The sequence below is a fragment of the Sciurus carolinensis genome, chromosome 11 (genome assembly GCF_902686445.1).
Source record: "Sciurus carolinensis chromosome 11, mSciCar1.2, whole genome shotgun sequence".
Lineage (NCBI taxonomy): Eukaryota > Metazoa > Chordata > Mammalia > Rodentia > Sciuridae > Sciurus > Sciurus carolinensis.
Window position 1 is genome coordinate 121,693,005 of NC_062223.1, and position 17,413 is coordinate 121,710,417.

Sequence of the window (17,413 nt, forward strand, 5' to 3'; positions counted from 1 at the left end):
CTGTGCTGTCTGTCTCCTGAGGGTCCCCAGTCAATCAAACACTGTCCCATGGATTATAGAACTCTATGATCTCATAACCAACTAATTGGCATATTTCTTTGCTGATTGCTCAGATACAGTGTCATATATTGATACTTCATGATAAATTACTTCTAAATAACTTCTATCTATCTATTGTCTAGTACATTGGCTTGAAGTATGGTTTTATATCATAATTCTTTCAACACCTCCTCCTCCATTCTGGCTTCTCTGCCTTCCCAGTGGTCATCTTGGATACAACTCTGATCATATCCATATACTGCTTAATGTGACTTTATGTAACATTCAAGGTAAAATTCAAACTCTTGGAGTGATAGAAAGGTGCTTTATAACTGAACCATACCTACATCCTTAACTTCATCCTTTTTCTTTTTATAGCTTCATAGTTTACTTTAAAAAATCACCCTGCTACTCTTAAGCCATAGTGCTGATATTAACATACTCATTGAATCAGTTTTTAGGAGCAATATGATGAAAACATTATATTCAGGGACATTTTTACTTTCCCTCCTGTCCAAGAGAGATAACATATAGTTATTTCAATGCTGCTCTTAAAAATTCTTTGATTCCTGTGAAAGACAATTACGGTTTATAACGGAAATGTCACTGGATTCAGAATTCAACAAACTAGATGTGAGTCCTGATTAGTCCCATTCTTTATCACTCCTTCCCTTGCATCCTGTGCTCCCGCCATTCTCTGGGAGTTCACAGTTCCCAGGGCTAGCATGACCTTTCTTCAAGTGCAGGCTCACTCTTCCCTGGCTTGTTTCCCTCAGAAAATCTTACCTTCCTTTTGAGATTCAGCTCAAACATCTCTTGCACCCAAGCATCTACGGTAGAACCCACAACACCACACTGCACAGTTTCCTGTGTGCATTTGTATGTCTTTAAAGTCATGACCCAATTCATCTCTGACTCCCAGAGCATTTTAATAGGCACTATTTAAATATTTGATGAAGAAATGTAATTTTGAAATAATTCTTCTTCGTCTTCTCCTTCTTCTTCTCCTCCTCCCCCTCCTCCTCCTCCTCCCTCCTCCTCCTCCTCCTCCTCCTTTCTTCTTTTTTATTTCTTCTTCTTCCAGGGTCTTACTGATTTGCTTAGTGCCTCGCTTTTGCTGAGGCTGGCTTTGAACTCGTGATCCTCCTGCCTCAGCCTCCAGAGCCAGTGGGATTACAGGCATATGCCACCATGCTGGCAAAATTTTGAATGTTTCTAAAATGAAAAAAAAAAAAAAAAAAAGGCTTGAGTTGTTGACTTAACCTGGAATTTGAAGTCAAAAGACTTGATTCAAACCCCATTATTATTGGAGCCATTTATTACCTTTGGCAAATCAAAAATCCTGCTAAGCCTTATTTTTCTTCATTGATGTGAACTTATAAATGTTTGCTTTCTACTACAGATTCAGAATTTTTGGAATGATCGAATGAGAAACTGTATATGAAAGCTTTTTACAAACATATATGTTACATTTATTATTGAACATTTGGTTTGAACTTACAGTCTCTTACTGGATAAGATTACTGTCTAAGTGCTATATTGTTCTTCTTTCCCATTTTGAATTTAGTAGAACTTTGGGTTGTCCCTAAGGACTAAACCTTACCTTTATTTAAATTGGGATCATTTTGGTGATTATATTTGGTTAGAAACATAGAACTCTTTTTTTTTTAAATAGAAAACTTAGTTTGGTAGTGCTTTTGAGTTTCACCTCTCCTGTTGCACTTGTAAAAATGATTCTTCTACAGAGTAGGAACTCTGTAGATGTTTGCTGATTGATAGATTTTCTTATTTTGCCCTGCGTAGCACACAAGAGCACTTACTTAGGGAAGTATAATTTCAATTGAACTTTATGGTTTTTTCAATAAAGACATTTCTTAAGGCATCTTTCTTGTGTGTGCTATTCAGCACTTAGTTGCTTAAACTACCAATTTCTATGACCTATAGAGTGACACTTCATTAATTCCACATTACTGAGGAGGGATCCATAAAAAGAAAACTTCCCATGTAACTAAAGCCCTTTTGAAAATTGGAAATTTAACATAATTATTCATTTTTAAGGATTAATCATTTTTAAGCTTTCAAAGTGTACCTAGTATACCTAGCAATTCTGAGCTGTCTCACACAGGGCATATTGCACTGTCCTGTAGTGAGGTCAGAAGCTGTGGTGATATGAATGATTCTCTGCCTCTTAAATAACCCAGATTGCCATGAATCCATGGCCATTTTATGCTGTTGTAAGTGTTTCTGTTCTTAAGGAGCTTTTGACCCTGTGGGAAGCAAAAATGTAAAGTCAGTACCAAGTGAAAATTGCTATACAGGTTGAACACCCCCAATCCAAAAATACAAAATCTGAAATGCTCCAAAATCCAACACTTTGAGCATTTACAAGATACCACAGGTGGAAAATTCCATACTTCATGTGATGTGTCAGAGTCAAAATGTAGGTGCACTAAAAATATTGCATAAAATTACCTTTAGGCCATATGTATAAGGTGGTATGAGAAACATAAATAAATTTGTGAGAAACGTAAGGAACCCAGAAGAAAAAGTGCCCATCTCTGTTCAAGGAAATCAGAGAATTCCCAGAAGAGGCAATCATAGAACCAAGTCTTAATAGAGAAGTGGTTATTAACAATGAAGGTGGCAATAGAGGAACTACAGGTAACGGGAGCATGTGCAGTGGTCTAAAGTTGTGAAAGAACATTGTTTAAGTGGAAAACTGCCAGTGCCATAGGACACTCTGTCCTGCTATTCAGAAACTAGTAGCTGTTTAATTATATCAAATAAATTAACATGGAAAATGTTAACTATATACCTTAACTATTGAGTTTTCACTTAAACTATATAAATATACATGTTGAATTGCTAATTTTTTCTTGGTACCAGGGATTGAACCAAGGGGTGCTTAAATGCTGAGCCACAACCCAAGTCCTTTTTAATTTATTTATTTTATTTATTTGTTTTGGGGGCACAGGGGATTGAACTCAGGGGCACTCAACCACTGAACCACATCCCCAGCCCTATTTTGTCTTTTATTTAGAGACAGTGTCTTACTGAGTTGCTTAGTGCCTCGCTTTGTCTGAGTCTGATTTTGAACTCGAGGTCCTCCTGCCTCAGTCTTCTGGATTATAGGCATGAGCCACTATGCCCTGCTGAATTGCCATGTTTTATGGAGGAGCCAAAGGCCTTTTCTGTCAATGTCGATTCTACTGATTGGAGTTTTCCATCTTTTTGTATCAATTTGAGAATACCTGTGTTTTCCAGTTTTGATTTCTTAAAAGCAAAGCACAAATTTAGGAAACCTTTAGGAACAATCCAAGAACCTAGTCTCTCTGGATTTGTATGAATGTTTCCCCTAAACTTTTAGTTTTATTTCCTCCCTAAATGTTATTCTGCCATTTGCTTTTATTGGGTCATTCTAGATCATTTGACTTAATTTTCATGAAAATCACACCTCTGTGTTCATATTTCTCCAGATTACCTAATCTTTACATAAATTTCATAATTTTAGTAACAAGCACAATAGGAACACAAGTAAACAATACATTGGGAACAAATGTAAGACTCTTGGCACATGAACAACTCAACTAGTGGAAGCAGAGGTTCTAAGACAACCTTAAGGGAGCCCACTGCCCATGAGCATTCAGCCACGGGCACTGGTTGGGGTGGCTCCAAGAAAGACGGGAAAGTTCCTAATCCCATGAGTTAGTTAAGGAGAAAGTGGATACTGCTGTAGCTCTATAGGACCAGATTGTGAAGATGGGGAATGCAGGCATTTAGGGTAGAGAAATGAACTGGTACTTTTGACATAGATCCTTGTATGTCATTTTAAAGGAGAAGCTTTGAAAATGAGTTCCCCAGACCCACCACACCAAAGTCACCTGGGAACGTATCAGCAGTACACATTCTTGGCCCCATTCCAGACCTCCTGAATCAGAAACTCAGGGCAAGGCCCAGCAACGTGTGTTTTAGCAAGTTTTCCAAGTGATTCTGATAAATGCTTAAGCTTCAGAACCTCTGTACTAAAGAGTTAATCCTTGCCTCTGATTGATATGCAATGATTGAAGGATTTTAGTAAGGGAGAAATTTGAGTGCAGTGTGTAGGCTCTATAGTAAATGATTTTTTTTCTTTAACTCTCTACCTTGACCATCCATAAGTCACACTGAACATATTCTTGATTTGTTCAGGAGAGTTCAAACTGATGGGTAATCAACCTTGCTGTAAGTTACATGGGATATTTTTGCATATTTCTTTTGTGTTCTTGAAATGACCAATTACTCCTTTAATATGTATTTATTGAGAGCTTATTATATATCCCTTCTGAAAGGCTATAGAGGAGGTAAAAGAGTGTACCATCAAGTATTTGGGAAAAGTGGGTTCCTGGAAGAGGGGACAACAAATGTAAAGTTGAGGAGCTGACAGGCCAGTGGACTTGGGGTTTAGTCAGTGAGGGGGAGAAGAACAAAAGACCAGGTCTTCATTTCTACCTTATTTTATTGACAGTTGGCTGCCCAGATTTAATATAAATCACAAATCTAACAAGATAAAAATAAGTAGATGTACAATTGTCCAATGTATCCATGGAGAATTCGTTCCAGAACCCCTCACAGATAGCAAAATTTGAAATGTTCAAGTCCCATGTATAAAATAGTGCATATAACCTTCTCATATCCTTACATACTCTTTAAATCATCTTTGTATTACTTGTGATACCTAATGCAGTGTAAACGCTATGTAAATAGTTGTTATACTGTATTGTTTAGGGAATAATAAATAAGTCTGGACACGTTCAACACAGACCTATTTTTCCCCGAAATATTTTAAGCCCCTGGTTGATTGGATCCTGGACTGTGGAATCTGTGTATGTGCAGAGCTGATTATATGTATTCTGATGGAGATGGGAAGTTCAGTGAGCAATGTGTGTTGAACTTGTCTTTCAGTCATATTTATTGAGCTTCTAAATGCCAGGCATATTCAGAGCCACCAGGTTCTGAGCAGTTCCCCTGGAGCTGTACAGCATGACAGTCCTGCAGATAGTCCTGCCTTCATGAATTTCAAGTCCAGTAAGGAAATCCAATGTGGATACCAGAGTGACACTCATTACAAAAGGAAAAGCGTAGTTCAAGGGCACAAGCTTGGATGCATGTACACAGCTTCCTCTGGGAATGGGGAAGACTCCCTGGAAAAATTGACACTTCAGTTAAGGCTGGAATGGTGAATAGGATGAGTTAGAATAAGTGAAGTAAAGGAAATTTCCAAGTAAGAAATGGTGTATGCATAAACTCAGAGATGGTGGTACCTATGGCTCTTGTGATTGAAAAGTAGCAGAGCAGGGGAGCAAAGAGAGTAGTTGGGAGCCTGGGGCCACCCAGCCTTGTACACCTGTGAAGATTCAGGACATGAGAAAGAATTGCAGTGTTTTTAAGCAGGTGACTGACAATTAATTTGGGGGTTCTAAAGCTCAAGTATCTTACACAAAAAAAATGAATGTAAAAAATATAATCAATGATTTCACTGCCATCAAATTCTTGTTGAATATGCACATGCCAAACACATCAGGAATGTCCTACAGGAATGGATAGCGTGACCAAAGAAGAGCCCAAATATTTCATGTGTGTTGTCTGGGAATAACTGAATAGTACAAATCCCTTGAGAATTAACACAGCCATGCTAAAAGCAGCGAGGCAGCCTGATAAATGGGAGAGTGTTTGTGTCATGGTGCCTCTACCTGTTTTACGGATCATATATAAATACAGGAGGTAGCAGTGCCCATGTTAGCAGGCACAAACTGACAAATAGCAAAATGTTTTAGAAATAGGGCAGAGAAATAAATACTTGAGATCATGCATTAGCCAAGTTAATAAAGAAATGGTCCCTGAATCTGGTAATAGTGTTCCAAGAGAAGAATGTGTTGGAATGATGGTAAGCAAATACCACTTTTAAAAATCATACACTTGGGCTTATTTAATTTGGACATATGCTAATTGTCAGTATGAAATGAACATAACAAAGAACCTAATAAATTAACGTGGGGCTCCTCACTTCGTGTAAACGTAAGATCAATAATAAGACAGAATAAAAAGGGGACCAAGGGGCAAAGCTCCCAGTGACAGCAGAACTTAATATGCTTATTGATATGCTTAATATGCTTGTTTCAATGTGTGTCTATGCAGATCACTAATTCACATACAGCTCCGGGCAAAGCATCAACTTTGTTTTCTGTGGCACTATCTGATTCTCTAAGAACCTGAAGAGTTTCTTTGAGAGAGAAGTAGCAGCCCAGTCTAGCTCAGCTGTACTCAATCTCAGTTGCTTTCCTACCTACAAACCCTCACTTCAAAGCAAGGAACATAATGTACAATTTTTTAATGGCTCTAGACCCAGGCACTCAGACTCTCTGCTCTGCGCCTTACCTCAGTGTAAACACCTAATCAAGATTGCCTGCGCTTCAACAATAGCAGCCAAATGCAATTCGAGAACCACAAGCCTTTGAAGTCCTCCCTGCAAAGGCCGGTTTTCTAGTCTGGGATAATGACATGCCATGATTGCTGTCTTTGTTGTATCTTTTCAGTAGAGAAGCAATTATAGGCCCCAATTTAACAGAATAGGCATTACACAGCTTATGATGCTCAAAATGCAATTTCATTTGATCATTTTCTCGATTTGATTGGTATTAATAGAATGGTTCACAAAAAAAAAAAAAAAAATAGCTGGCAGAGGTTGTGTCCCATTCCACTTTCAAAGAGATAATGTAGAAGTATGCTTTACTTGCCCGGTGAGTCTCGCTGGGGTGATTCAGCCACTGAGTTCCACCAAAAGAGCCTGTGGAAGGGAATATTGCACATCCTTCCTCCTCTGGGAAAGGAAGCAGCAGACACTATATTTTTAACAGGCAGACTTTTCATCAGAACTGCATAAGAGAGCCCATCATTGTCTATAGAGCAATTAATATCAGCTAGTGATAAGCTGAATTAACTAAGCCCAAGGTCCCTTTATATCTTAGGCATTTACACAAATCAGGGGATTGGCAACCTAGTGACAGATCTGTGGAAGCTGTCAGCTTCTTTCTCCTAGCCTCCAGAGACAGTTCATTGCCAACTTTCTCGCCTACTTAATCAGCCTGGTTAGATTTTTCACTCTCTTGATCTTCATTTCTCCTCCAGGACACAGTTGATTTTTCTTTCTTAAATGAGTGACCTTTCTATTTAACACCGTGGTACTAAGGGATGGAAACCTTTGCAAGAGCACCAACAAATGTTGTAAAAACTAATCTTTCCCTGTCATCAGGTGATTTAGCACTGTGAGAGGAACCAAGATGGAAACTTAAGAAATGGTATCTGACCTTCTGACCTTGAGCAGCAGCATTTATTGTCCTAAACTTTTCATTTCAGTACAAATTAAGCTTTTTCTTTTTGGTATCAGGGATTGAACTACTCAGGGGCACTCGACCATTGAGTCACATCCCCAGTCCTATTTTGTCTTTTATTTAGAGACAGGCTGTTACTGAGTTACTTAGCACCTCACTTTTGCTGAGGCAGGCTTTGAACTCACAACCCTCCTGCCTCAGCCTCCCGATTCACTGGGTTTACAATCATAGGCCACCGCACCTGGTCCAAATTAAACTTTTCCTTGATGTGAAGTTTTCCATTTGCAGAGGAGGTTAATCATTCAAACCAATACTTGCATATAGATTGGTAAATAGATAAGGCAGGTGGATGGTGTGGACTTTTAAATACCTAAAGGTTGATTTAAAAGTGGGAAAAATGAAAAGAAAACATTTTACTTTCACTTGTAATCAGAATTCCACGACCAAATAGTACATTTTTGTTGCCTATTTTAGGAATGAAAATTCAAGCAAAATTTTTTTTCCTCGTGTTTTCCCACTTTCAGATCTACCTTTGAGTGTCTAACCATCCGTACCACCTAACCACTTTACCTATTTACAGTACGGATATAAGCACAGTAATTGTGATGTCTATTTAATGGATTTAGTAGAAAGAGTTCAGGGACAGAAGAGGTCACACTCAGAAGAAACAAGATGTTGGCCCTTGTGCCATGGAGGCCACATAGAGTGGTCAGGAATGAGGTTATCTTCACTGACAAGTATTTACTTTGATTTAAGATTTAACATATTTTTACCTCTTCTGTGTTGAGTGCTAGACTGTGTAAGCATGAAGTGAAAGCAAGCTGCAGGGGCACTTGCAAACACAAGCATGACAGACTCCAAATCCCATGCTCTTTCCAGTCTCTCACCTGGCCACTTCTGCTGTGCAGCTCACCAGAGAAGTGAACAGAACAGTGTCAGAGCCTGGAGCCAAACCTAAAAATTAACTACCTCAGTCCAGAAAAGCAAAGACTTGTCGACATTTACAGGTGAGGGACCAGAGAGTGGCCACTCTATGGTAGTCTGTGCTTCTCCAGGGAACAGAGGGACAGGAATGGCAAGGTGTTAGTTCAGCTTGTGTAAGGAAGAACTGGCCTCTTGGTGGCTTAGTTATGGAACACTGTGTTCATCATGCAAGAAGCAGAGGTCCCTTTCTTTTCCTCAACCTAGGCTGATCTTTAAACATGTCCTAGTCATGACAAGTGGGTAATGCCCACCAGGAGATAGGGCATGTGTTCAGGCAGAGAGTGGATGACATTTACCGGGGTTGGTGCAGTGGCCTGTGTCTAGAGTTCCAGCTATTCAGGCAGCTGAAGCAGAAGGATCATTTAAGCCTGTGAGTTCAAGACCATCCGGGGCAATATAGAAAGGCCCCATCTCAAAAAAGAAAGAAAAGGAAAAAAGAAAATTTGCTTTCTGAATTATATCTTGATGGCTAGAATTCACATAGTACAGAGCCTTTTTTTCTTGTTTTAAAACAGGTTAGCCAATGGAGGCAATGTAGGGCCTTGTCATTGAATAATCTGGAATCTGAAACCCCATGTATCTGCTTTCAATCAGTTATTCCTAAATCTGACTACAGATTAGACAGAGTTGGAGACCGTTTGTTACTTTTTAAAATAATATATAGGGAAACTTAAAAATACACTGCTTTTGATTACATTGGACAAACAGTATGAAGAAGCAGATAGCTACTACAAAAAAACTGGGCTTCTGTGTGGGGTCTGAATTGGCTCCTGTACAGGAAAAGGACATTGGGCAGGGACAACTGGTGCAATCCAACACAGTCCACAGTTGAATTACTGGCTATAAAGCCAGCCCATGCTAACAACTTAACAACTTCTTTTTTTTTTTTTTTTTTTTTTTATACCAGGGATTGAAACCAGGGGTGATGGCCTCTGAGCCACATCCCCAGCCCTTTTTAAAATTTTATTTAGAGACAGGGTCTTGCTGAGTTCTTGGGGCCCCACCAAGTTGCTGGGGCTGGCTTTGAACTCACAATCCTCCTGCCTCAGCCCCTGGAGCCACTGGGATTACAGGCATGTGCCACCATGCCCAGCCACGCTAACGTCTTAATTATGGGAATCTGGAGTATGGCTATGTGAGATGTTAATGCCAGGGAAGCTGGGAAGAGGATATATGGTAACTTTCTGCACTATTTTTCCAAATTTTTTATAAATCTGTATTATTTTTCAAAATTAAATATGTTATAATGTAAACCAACAAATGAAAATGTTAAGCAAACAAACAAATTGGACTTCCTTGTGTATCGCACTGATGGAATTCAGGAGAAACCTCCTCAAATTGAATTTTCTTGTTTGGTACTGGTGCAATCCTACTGTTACAGCCTCCCAAATTACTGGGATTATAGGCATGTGCCACCACGCTTGGCCTGCTTTCTTAAATTCATTTGGTTAAGAAAAAGTTAATTTCTAAAACAAGATTAAGCTGTTGAATTGCAATAAATGGTTTCTTCACTGGTCTCTGGAACCACCCCCAGAACTTCCAGTTTAGGGGTGGAGGGAACAGGGCATTAGTACTTTTTAAACCCACCCTAAGTTTTTTTAATATCTAACTAAAGTTGACTTTAAGAGACCACTGATCTACATCATTCCAATTCACTCTGTGGTAAAAGTTTAAATTCTGCAGGTCTGGGATGATATCTCTAATAAGTGAGTTAGTTTAACAGAATGGTTAAATTCAGACTCTGAATATTCTCCTTTCTAATTATTGGTCCTGGGCTGTTTACTTAATCTCTCTGTACCTTAGTTTTTTCACTTTCCAAAAGGAGAATAATAATAGTACATTCCTGCCAGGGATGATGGTGCACACCTGTAATCCTGGCAACTCAGGAGGCTGAGTCAGGAGGGTCTCAAGTGGGAGGCTAGCCTGGACAAGTTAGGAGGTCCCCATCTCAAACAATAAAAAGTAGTGGGGATGTAGCTCAGTGAGAGAGCACTTGACTAGCATGTATAAAGCTAGTTCAATCCCCAGTACCACAAAAAAACAAAAATAGTAATTATAGGATTTGCCTGATAAGGTTGCTAAGAGGATTAACTGATACATCCTATGCAAAGGGCTTAGGACAAGTGCTACCATAGCATGAATCTTCTGTATGTATATTAGATATTGTTATTTCTGTAGTTATCATCATCAACTTGGAGTATAGATGTCCTGACAAAATTTATGACAGTGCAGAAGTATACACACACAGCCATTCTGTTTTTCACTTTCAGCACAATATTCCAAAAATTAGATGAGATATTCAACACTTTGTTATAACATGGGCTGTGTTAGATGATTTTGACCAACTGTAGGCTAATGTAAGTATTCTGAGCATGTTTATGGGTAGGCAAAATTAAACTGTGATGTTCAGTAGGTGAGGTACATTAAATACCTTTTTTAATTTATGACAGGCTTTCAGGACACACCCCCATTGTAAGTCAAGGAGCATATGTGTAGTGTTATTCCATCACAAATCTGTTGACATGATCAAATGTTTCTTGCAGTAACCTGTTTGTATATCTAGTCTAAAATTGGGTCCCCTGAGTATGCATGGGGCATTTAAAGGAAGGAGTAGTTTGACCTCAAAGCACCAGTTCTCCCTTAATGCCTGCAAGAGAAAACATTGTTTAGTCCCATTTGTCTTGGAAATAATCCAGGTTCCTGAAGACTGCAGAGGAATCCTTGAAATAAACTGAAAATAGAAAATCCAGCTCCATGCGTCCCTTCTAGAATTCAGACTTGAGTCTCATGACTCTAAAATGAACCCAGTTAACATACTATATATGTTTTACCCTCTCAGATCTCCTACCCCATCAGAGTAACCGGCAAGACATCTGATCAGAATGCCAAAGAGATTGAAAACGCTGCCATCGATCCTGAGAACAAGTGGCATCAAAGAGCACAACAGTTAAAGGTTACTGGCTAGACTGCATGTTAAGTGTGTTTCAGGCAATACTGCTAAATATAAGTCATGCTTGTCACTGAGTTCTTGAGAGCTTATTTTTATGCCTGAGAATAGTTAGTGCACCACCATCCTTTATGGGGGAGACTGGGGAGCCATGGTTGGTCAGCCAGCCAACTCTACCTGTTTTACCACAGATGCTTTTTCTCAGAAGATCATCATATCATTTATCATATCATTTAGTTCTTTAAACATAGAACTTAAAACCTCTCACAGAAGGAAATGCAGGGGGAAATGCAGAAAATATCAGGAAATCGTAGTTCCAAAGTGTCATCCAGTTCTGTGCTGCCCCTGTGTCTGGTTCCTTTGGGAATTGGCAGTCACCCATTATCCCTAGGTGACTGAGGTGTATGGGAGTCTTCAGAGCCTTACAAACCCTCATTTGTAGAATGTGAAAGCTTACCAGCTTGTCATTTAGCATGTGGATATCTTTTTAGGCCATGGGTTTTGTGGTGAGTAGCTGTCACTAACAGATAAAACACATTTATGCCTTTCCACAATGTCAGAATTTATTGAATAACAATAAATTCACAGTCTACACCACTTTCATCAGTGGAAGTTCACTGAACATTTGTGGGTCACTGGTAATTATAAGCCGGTCAATCACGGGTTCTTTTATTTCAACCAATTCCAATTATAGATAATTTCTGATATCTCTAACACCCAAGTCATATATCACACTTGACAATTATATACGTAAGTCATGAAAAGGCTGAGGAAGGTTTAAGGCAGACATAGGTATTTAGAAGGCTGAACTAAGGGCAAAGGCAGAGAAAAGATATGGATGCAAAGAGTCACTGTAGGTGGTCAGATAAGATTACAAATCAGCCAAAGAACTTGTTCAGGGTGCAGAGCTGTCAAAATGCAGGAACCTATTCTAGGTCAAGGCCCATCACAGTGTCAGCTTGAGATGTCAGCTTGGAGTGGGACTTGCATGGTCATCACTGGCAGGAGAGATCACACTGTGCTAAAGCCCAATGACAGAGATTCAGGGGTTGTTTCTGTGGCAGTTTTCCTGGGCGAGGCTCCTGACAAGCGACTAGGTGACAGGGTCAGGGTGCTGCCGTGTCCAGTCTCAGGGTGCTTCTCCTTTTATGGGTCTCAAGGAAGGGCACTGCATCATCTAGTGATCTGGTGTGTTCGATAGGCTTGTGGACTTGGCTTTTCCAGTGAGTTTTGTATGCCCATGCATTCATGTGCTTCTGACTAATTTGATAAGAATGCAGGCGATCATTCTTATTAGCACTATTAATTTATCAGTTTATGCCTTATGGTTGTGCCAGGCAGGTGGTGGTTGTTTACCTACACAAACAAGGTGTGGATCATTCCACCTCAGCACTTAAATTCAAAATGGAGTAGCTTATGACAAACTAGTGCTTTACAAAATAGAGCAGCAAAGGTCTCTGCACAGCTGAAAACTGTTGTTCTATACTCCATGGAGTAACAGAGCAGGGCACAGCTCTGCTTTGAAATCGTAAGTGTGATTTTGGGGAACATTTTTTTTTTTTGCAGCTGTCCCCACTGGCTATTTCTCTAGAATAAACAGAAAAAGTAGTAGCAGCTAATTTTGTTTTTTCCTGAACTAGCTTATGGAATTATGTGGAGTCACTCTTGGATCAGGTTTTATCCCCAGTTAAGAAGGGATGAGCCCTTTGAAATCATGGAGCCTATAAAACCTGTTGACATCATCAGTTAAAACTATATATGTAGTAATGGTATATTAGGGTTCTCTCGAGGAACAGAATTGACAGGTAGTATGATTATAAAAAGGGGATTTATTAGATTGGCTTACACAACCAGAAGCTGGCACGCTGGCCGCCTGCAGCTGGAGAGCTGGAAGAACCAGCAGCTGTGCAGTCCAAGAGGTGGAAGCTCCAGAACCAGAGGGATCAACAGTGCTGCCCTAGTCCAAGACCAAGGCTTTTGGAAACTCCTGGAGAATCACTGGCAGAGTCCAGTGGAAGAGTGAAGAAGTGAGAGTTCAATATCCTCAGACGATGGAAGCAGCAATCAAGAACCTGCTCAAGAAGAGTCGTGCTTGCATCTGATGCTGCTTCGTTTTCTTCCAACTTTTATTTCATCCAAGCTGCCATCCTAATGGAGGGTGCTGCCTATGCTTATGGAGGGGCTCCACTTCAGTCCACTATCCCACATTCTAGTCATTCCTAGACACGCCCTCATTGATGTGACACACCCAGAAGCCTCTTAATCATCAGCATCACTTAATCCAATCAAGTTGACAAAATTAATCATTACAAATAGTAATAATAAAAATAATGAAGTTCATCCCAGTTCAAAGAAGATAGAAAAGAGGGGCAACCCAAGTCTTGTCTTTTCCTCCCTATGGCCTCCAAGCTGCTCATCATGAAGTAAATCAATTGATCAAGCAATCAGTCAAACATGTTGTAAGTCTCCCAGAGCTTCCTGAAAACTAATGCCAGGGGCCAGACCCAGAAGTTGAGGGCTTGGGGACTGAACTATCTCCTGGCAGTGGAATGGGGGATAGTTGGATCTACCAGCAGACTTGATAGAGAGCCAGCCAGGGGAGCTTGACCAGCAGGATCCAGGGAACAGAGGAAGCACTTAAGGCATGTCCTGCATTATGGGCAGTGGACTGGGTCAGACATATGAATGTCTGGTCCTTGACCTGTCATTTGCTCAACTTTCCCTGCAAGCCTTATTTTTTCATTATGAAATGAAGAGTTGGAATAAATGACCTTTATGGTCCATTCTAGCTACAAAATGCTATGATTCTGAGACCATTTATTTCTAGTTATTTAAATTATTATAGAAAACATATTTGAAGTACTTAAGATTATTGCAACACATAGCTTTGATAATTGTCCTTAAGGAAGATGACAGGATTCTCTGCCAATGATAAAATAATCAAGGTAAAATGACAGTGCTTGATTCATGGCACAACTCTAGACAGAGGCAATAAAAAGCTTTGTATGGAAGTCAGTCTGAAGAAAGCCAGAAAAATGCATTCTATTCCCTGTGTATGCTGTAATTAATGTGCTTATAACCCACTCCTGGATGAAGACAAAGTAGAGAAAAACGTCTAAAGATTGTTAGACATAAAATGACGGAACACAGAGTGGAAGTTGCCCTTTATTTAGAAAGGTCTATTACCCGCCCTCTGTGGCCTGCATGCTGGCTGGGCACCCTCCATGCAAACACTCCTGGCTGCCTTTCCCTTTCCTCTTCAACTCCAAGCTCAGTGCCTTTGTTTTTGTCCTCTCTCATGTGTCCTGCAAGGCCTCAAGTCTTCTGCAAGACCTCCCAGCTCCCCTACCCTCTGCTCTGCCAGCCTCAGCTCCTCTGGAGCCTGATGTCTGTACTGCTTACTCAGGGCTGATGGTAGTTGCCATGTCTCAATACTTGCTGCCTGCTTTATTTTACCAACCATACTAGAAGCTCCTTATTTTCTGAGTTTATTTTTGTTTTTGTTTTTGCTTTTTTGGGGGTAGGGGACTACAGATCGAACCCAGGGCTTTGACGTACATAATATGTAACATATTCTATTTAGGTTCCCACTTTTGTGGTCGTACATGATGTGGAGTTACCTTGGTCATGTATATAAATATAAGGCTAAGAAAGTTATGTCCAATTAATTCTTTCCTATTCCCTTCCTCCTCCCTTTTCTTCATTTCCCTTTGTTTAGTTCAGCAGATTTCTATTATTCCTCTCCCCAATTTCCCTTGTTTTGGTTTAGCATCCACAAATTAGAGAGAACATTTGACCTTTGGTTTTTGGGGATTGGCTTATTTCACTTAACATGATATTCTCCAGTTCCACTCATTTACAGGCAAATGCCATAATTTCATTCTTCTTTATGGATGAGTAATATTCCATTGTGTGTATATATACCACATTTTATTTATCCATTCATCCACTGAAGGACACTTAATTTGTTTTCATAGCTTGGCTATTGTGAGTTGAACTGCTATAAACATGGATGTGGCTGCATCACTATAGTATGCTGTTTTTAGGTCCTTTGGGTATAGACTGAGGAATGGGATAACTTGGTCAAATGGTGGTTCCAGTCTGTTTTCTAAGGAATCTCCATACTGCTTTCCATAGTGGTGCACCAATTTGCAGTTCCACCAACAATGTATGAGAGTACCTTTCTCCCCACATCATCACCAACATTTATTGTTACTTTTTCTAATTACTAGAGTTGTTGAACATTTTTTCATATATTTTTGACCATTTGTATTTCTTCTTCTGTGAAGTGTTTGTTCAGTTCCTTTGCCCATTTATTGATTGGGTTATTTATTTTTCTGGTGTTAAGTTTTTGAGTTCTTTGTATATTTGGAAAATTAATATCTTATCTCAGATACTGGTGGTGAAGATTTTTTCCCAATCTGTAGGATCTCTTACACATTCTTGATTGCTTCCTTTGCTGTAAAGAAGCTTTTCATTTGACACCATACCATTAATTGATTCTTGATTTTACTTCTTGTGCTTTAGAAGACTTGTTGAGGAATTTGGTTTCCAAGCCAACATGTTGGAGAGTTGGACCTATTTTTTCTTCTAGTAATTGCAGGGTCTCTGGTCTAATGCCTAGGTCTTTGATCCACTAGAGTTGAGTTTTTGTGCAGGGTGAGATATAGGGGTTTTTCATTCTATTACATATGGGTTTCCAGTTTTCTCAGCACCATTTGTTGAAGAGGCTATCTTTTCTCCAATGTATGTTTATGGCACCTTTCTCTAGGATGAGATAACTATGTTTATGTGGGTGTGTCTCTGTGTCTCTATTCTGTTCCATTGGCCTACATGTCTATTTTGGTGCCAATACCATGCCATTTTTGTGACTATAGCTCTGTAATATAACTTAAGTTCTGATATTGTGATGCCTTCTGCATCACTTTTCGTGCCATGGATTGTTTTGGCTATTCTGGGTCTCTTATTTTTCCAAATGCATTTCACAATTGCTTTTTCTATTTCTACTAATAACATCATTGGGATCTTTATGGGATTTGCATTAAATCTGGATAGTACTTTTGGCAGTATGACCATTTTGATAATATTGATTCTGCCTGGGATAGGTGATTTTATAATCAATCAAATAACCAGTTTAAAAAAAAAAAAAAAACTCTTCAAAAAATAAATGGTTAAAATGTAAAGAAAGATTTTTTTCTGAATGGTTCCCTCCCCTCTAGGCATTCAGAACTTTAGTGGGCATACAGTCATGTAATCATCACAGTACAATAATATGCAAGTAAATACAAAGTGTGTGTAACTAAAAGAGCACCTAATTTTGCCATAAGAAGACTGAGAAGCCTTGCCAGAAACAACAGCATCTGAGATGACCCAGAAGGATGCAGTTCAGGGTGCCAGGCAGACAAAGAGTGTGCAGGTAAGGGGGTGGGAGAGAAGATAGTATGGTGTGTGCAGAAAATTCCAGATAGTTCAGTCACTAAGGGAGAGAGGACAAGGGAGGAGAGTTGTGTGATATGGGGTTGGACAGGTTAGCAGGGGCCAGATTCTGAATGACTCTCATGTCGATCGAAAAGTTTTAGATTTTTATTCTGTGGACAGGAGGTAGCCACTGGCACATTTTGAGCAAGCTAATAACAAATCAGACTTGTGTGTTAGAAAATTCACTTTGTCTGTGGTCTGAGAATGGAAAGGAATAAGACTAGAGAGACAGCCAAGCCAGGAGGATGGCTTTTGCTATGGTTTCTACAGGACATGGAATGGTGGTCACACTGGCTCTTTGTCATCCACTCCAGGTGCAGGTAGCTAACTTCATGTGTGGTGGTGGTTACTCTACCCACTCAGGTGAACTTCTTGTAGGTCAGGGCGGCACCTGATCCCTCAGCCCCTGAACAGAGGTGATGAGGAAGTAGAATCCACAAACAGTAACTGCTTAAACAGGAGGTAAGAGAGTCAGCAGAGGGGTGTACTGGTACCACTGAGGAAGAAGAGGAGGGATTGGAGTGCTAGAGATAAAGGGAGAAAGACGTGAGGACAGGAAGGTGGCTGATGTTGAGTTTGGTGATGCCCACAGGAAAAA

General features: G+C 39.8%; 1 protein-coding gene across 4 annotated transcripts in view; it reads left to right on the plus strand.

The window, feature by feature from the left end:
- Nucleotides 1-17,413, plus strand: part of Jhy (junctional cadherin complex regulator) — a 66,153-nt gene that overhangs the window by 20,167 nt on the left and 28,573 nt on the right. For 3 of the 4 annotated variants that reach the window (XM_047517274.1, XM_047517276.1, XM_047517273.1), the window contains exon 4: nucleotides 11,230-11,343. The exons of the other annotated variant lie outside the window; for it this stretch is intronic. In XM_047517274.1, the coding sequence (XP_047373230.1) occupies nucleotides 11,230-11,343 (114 nt within the window). The remainder of the gene's footprint in view (nucleotides 1-11,229; nucleotides 11,344-17,413) is intronic. 4 annotated transcript variants of the gene reach the window in all.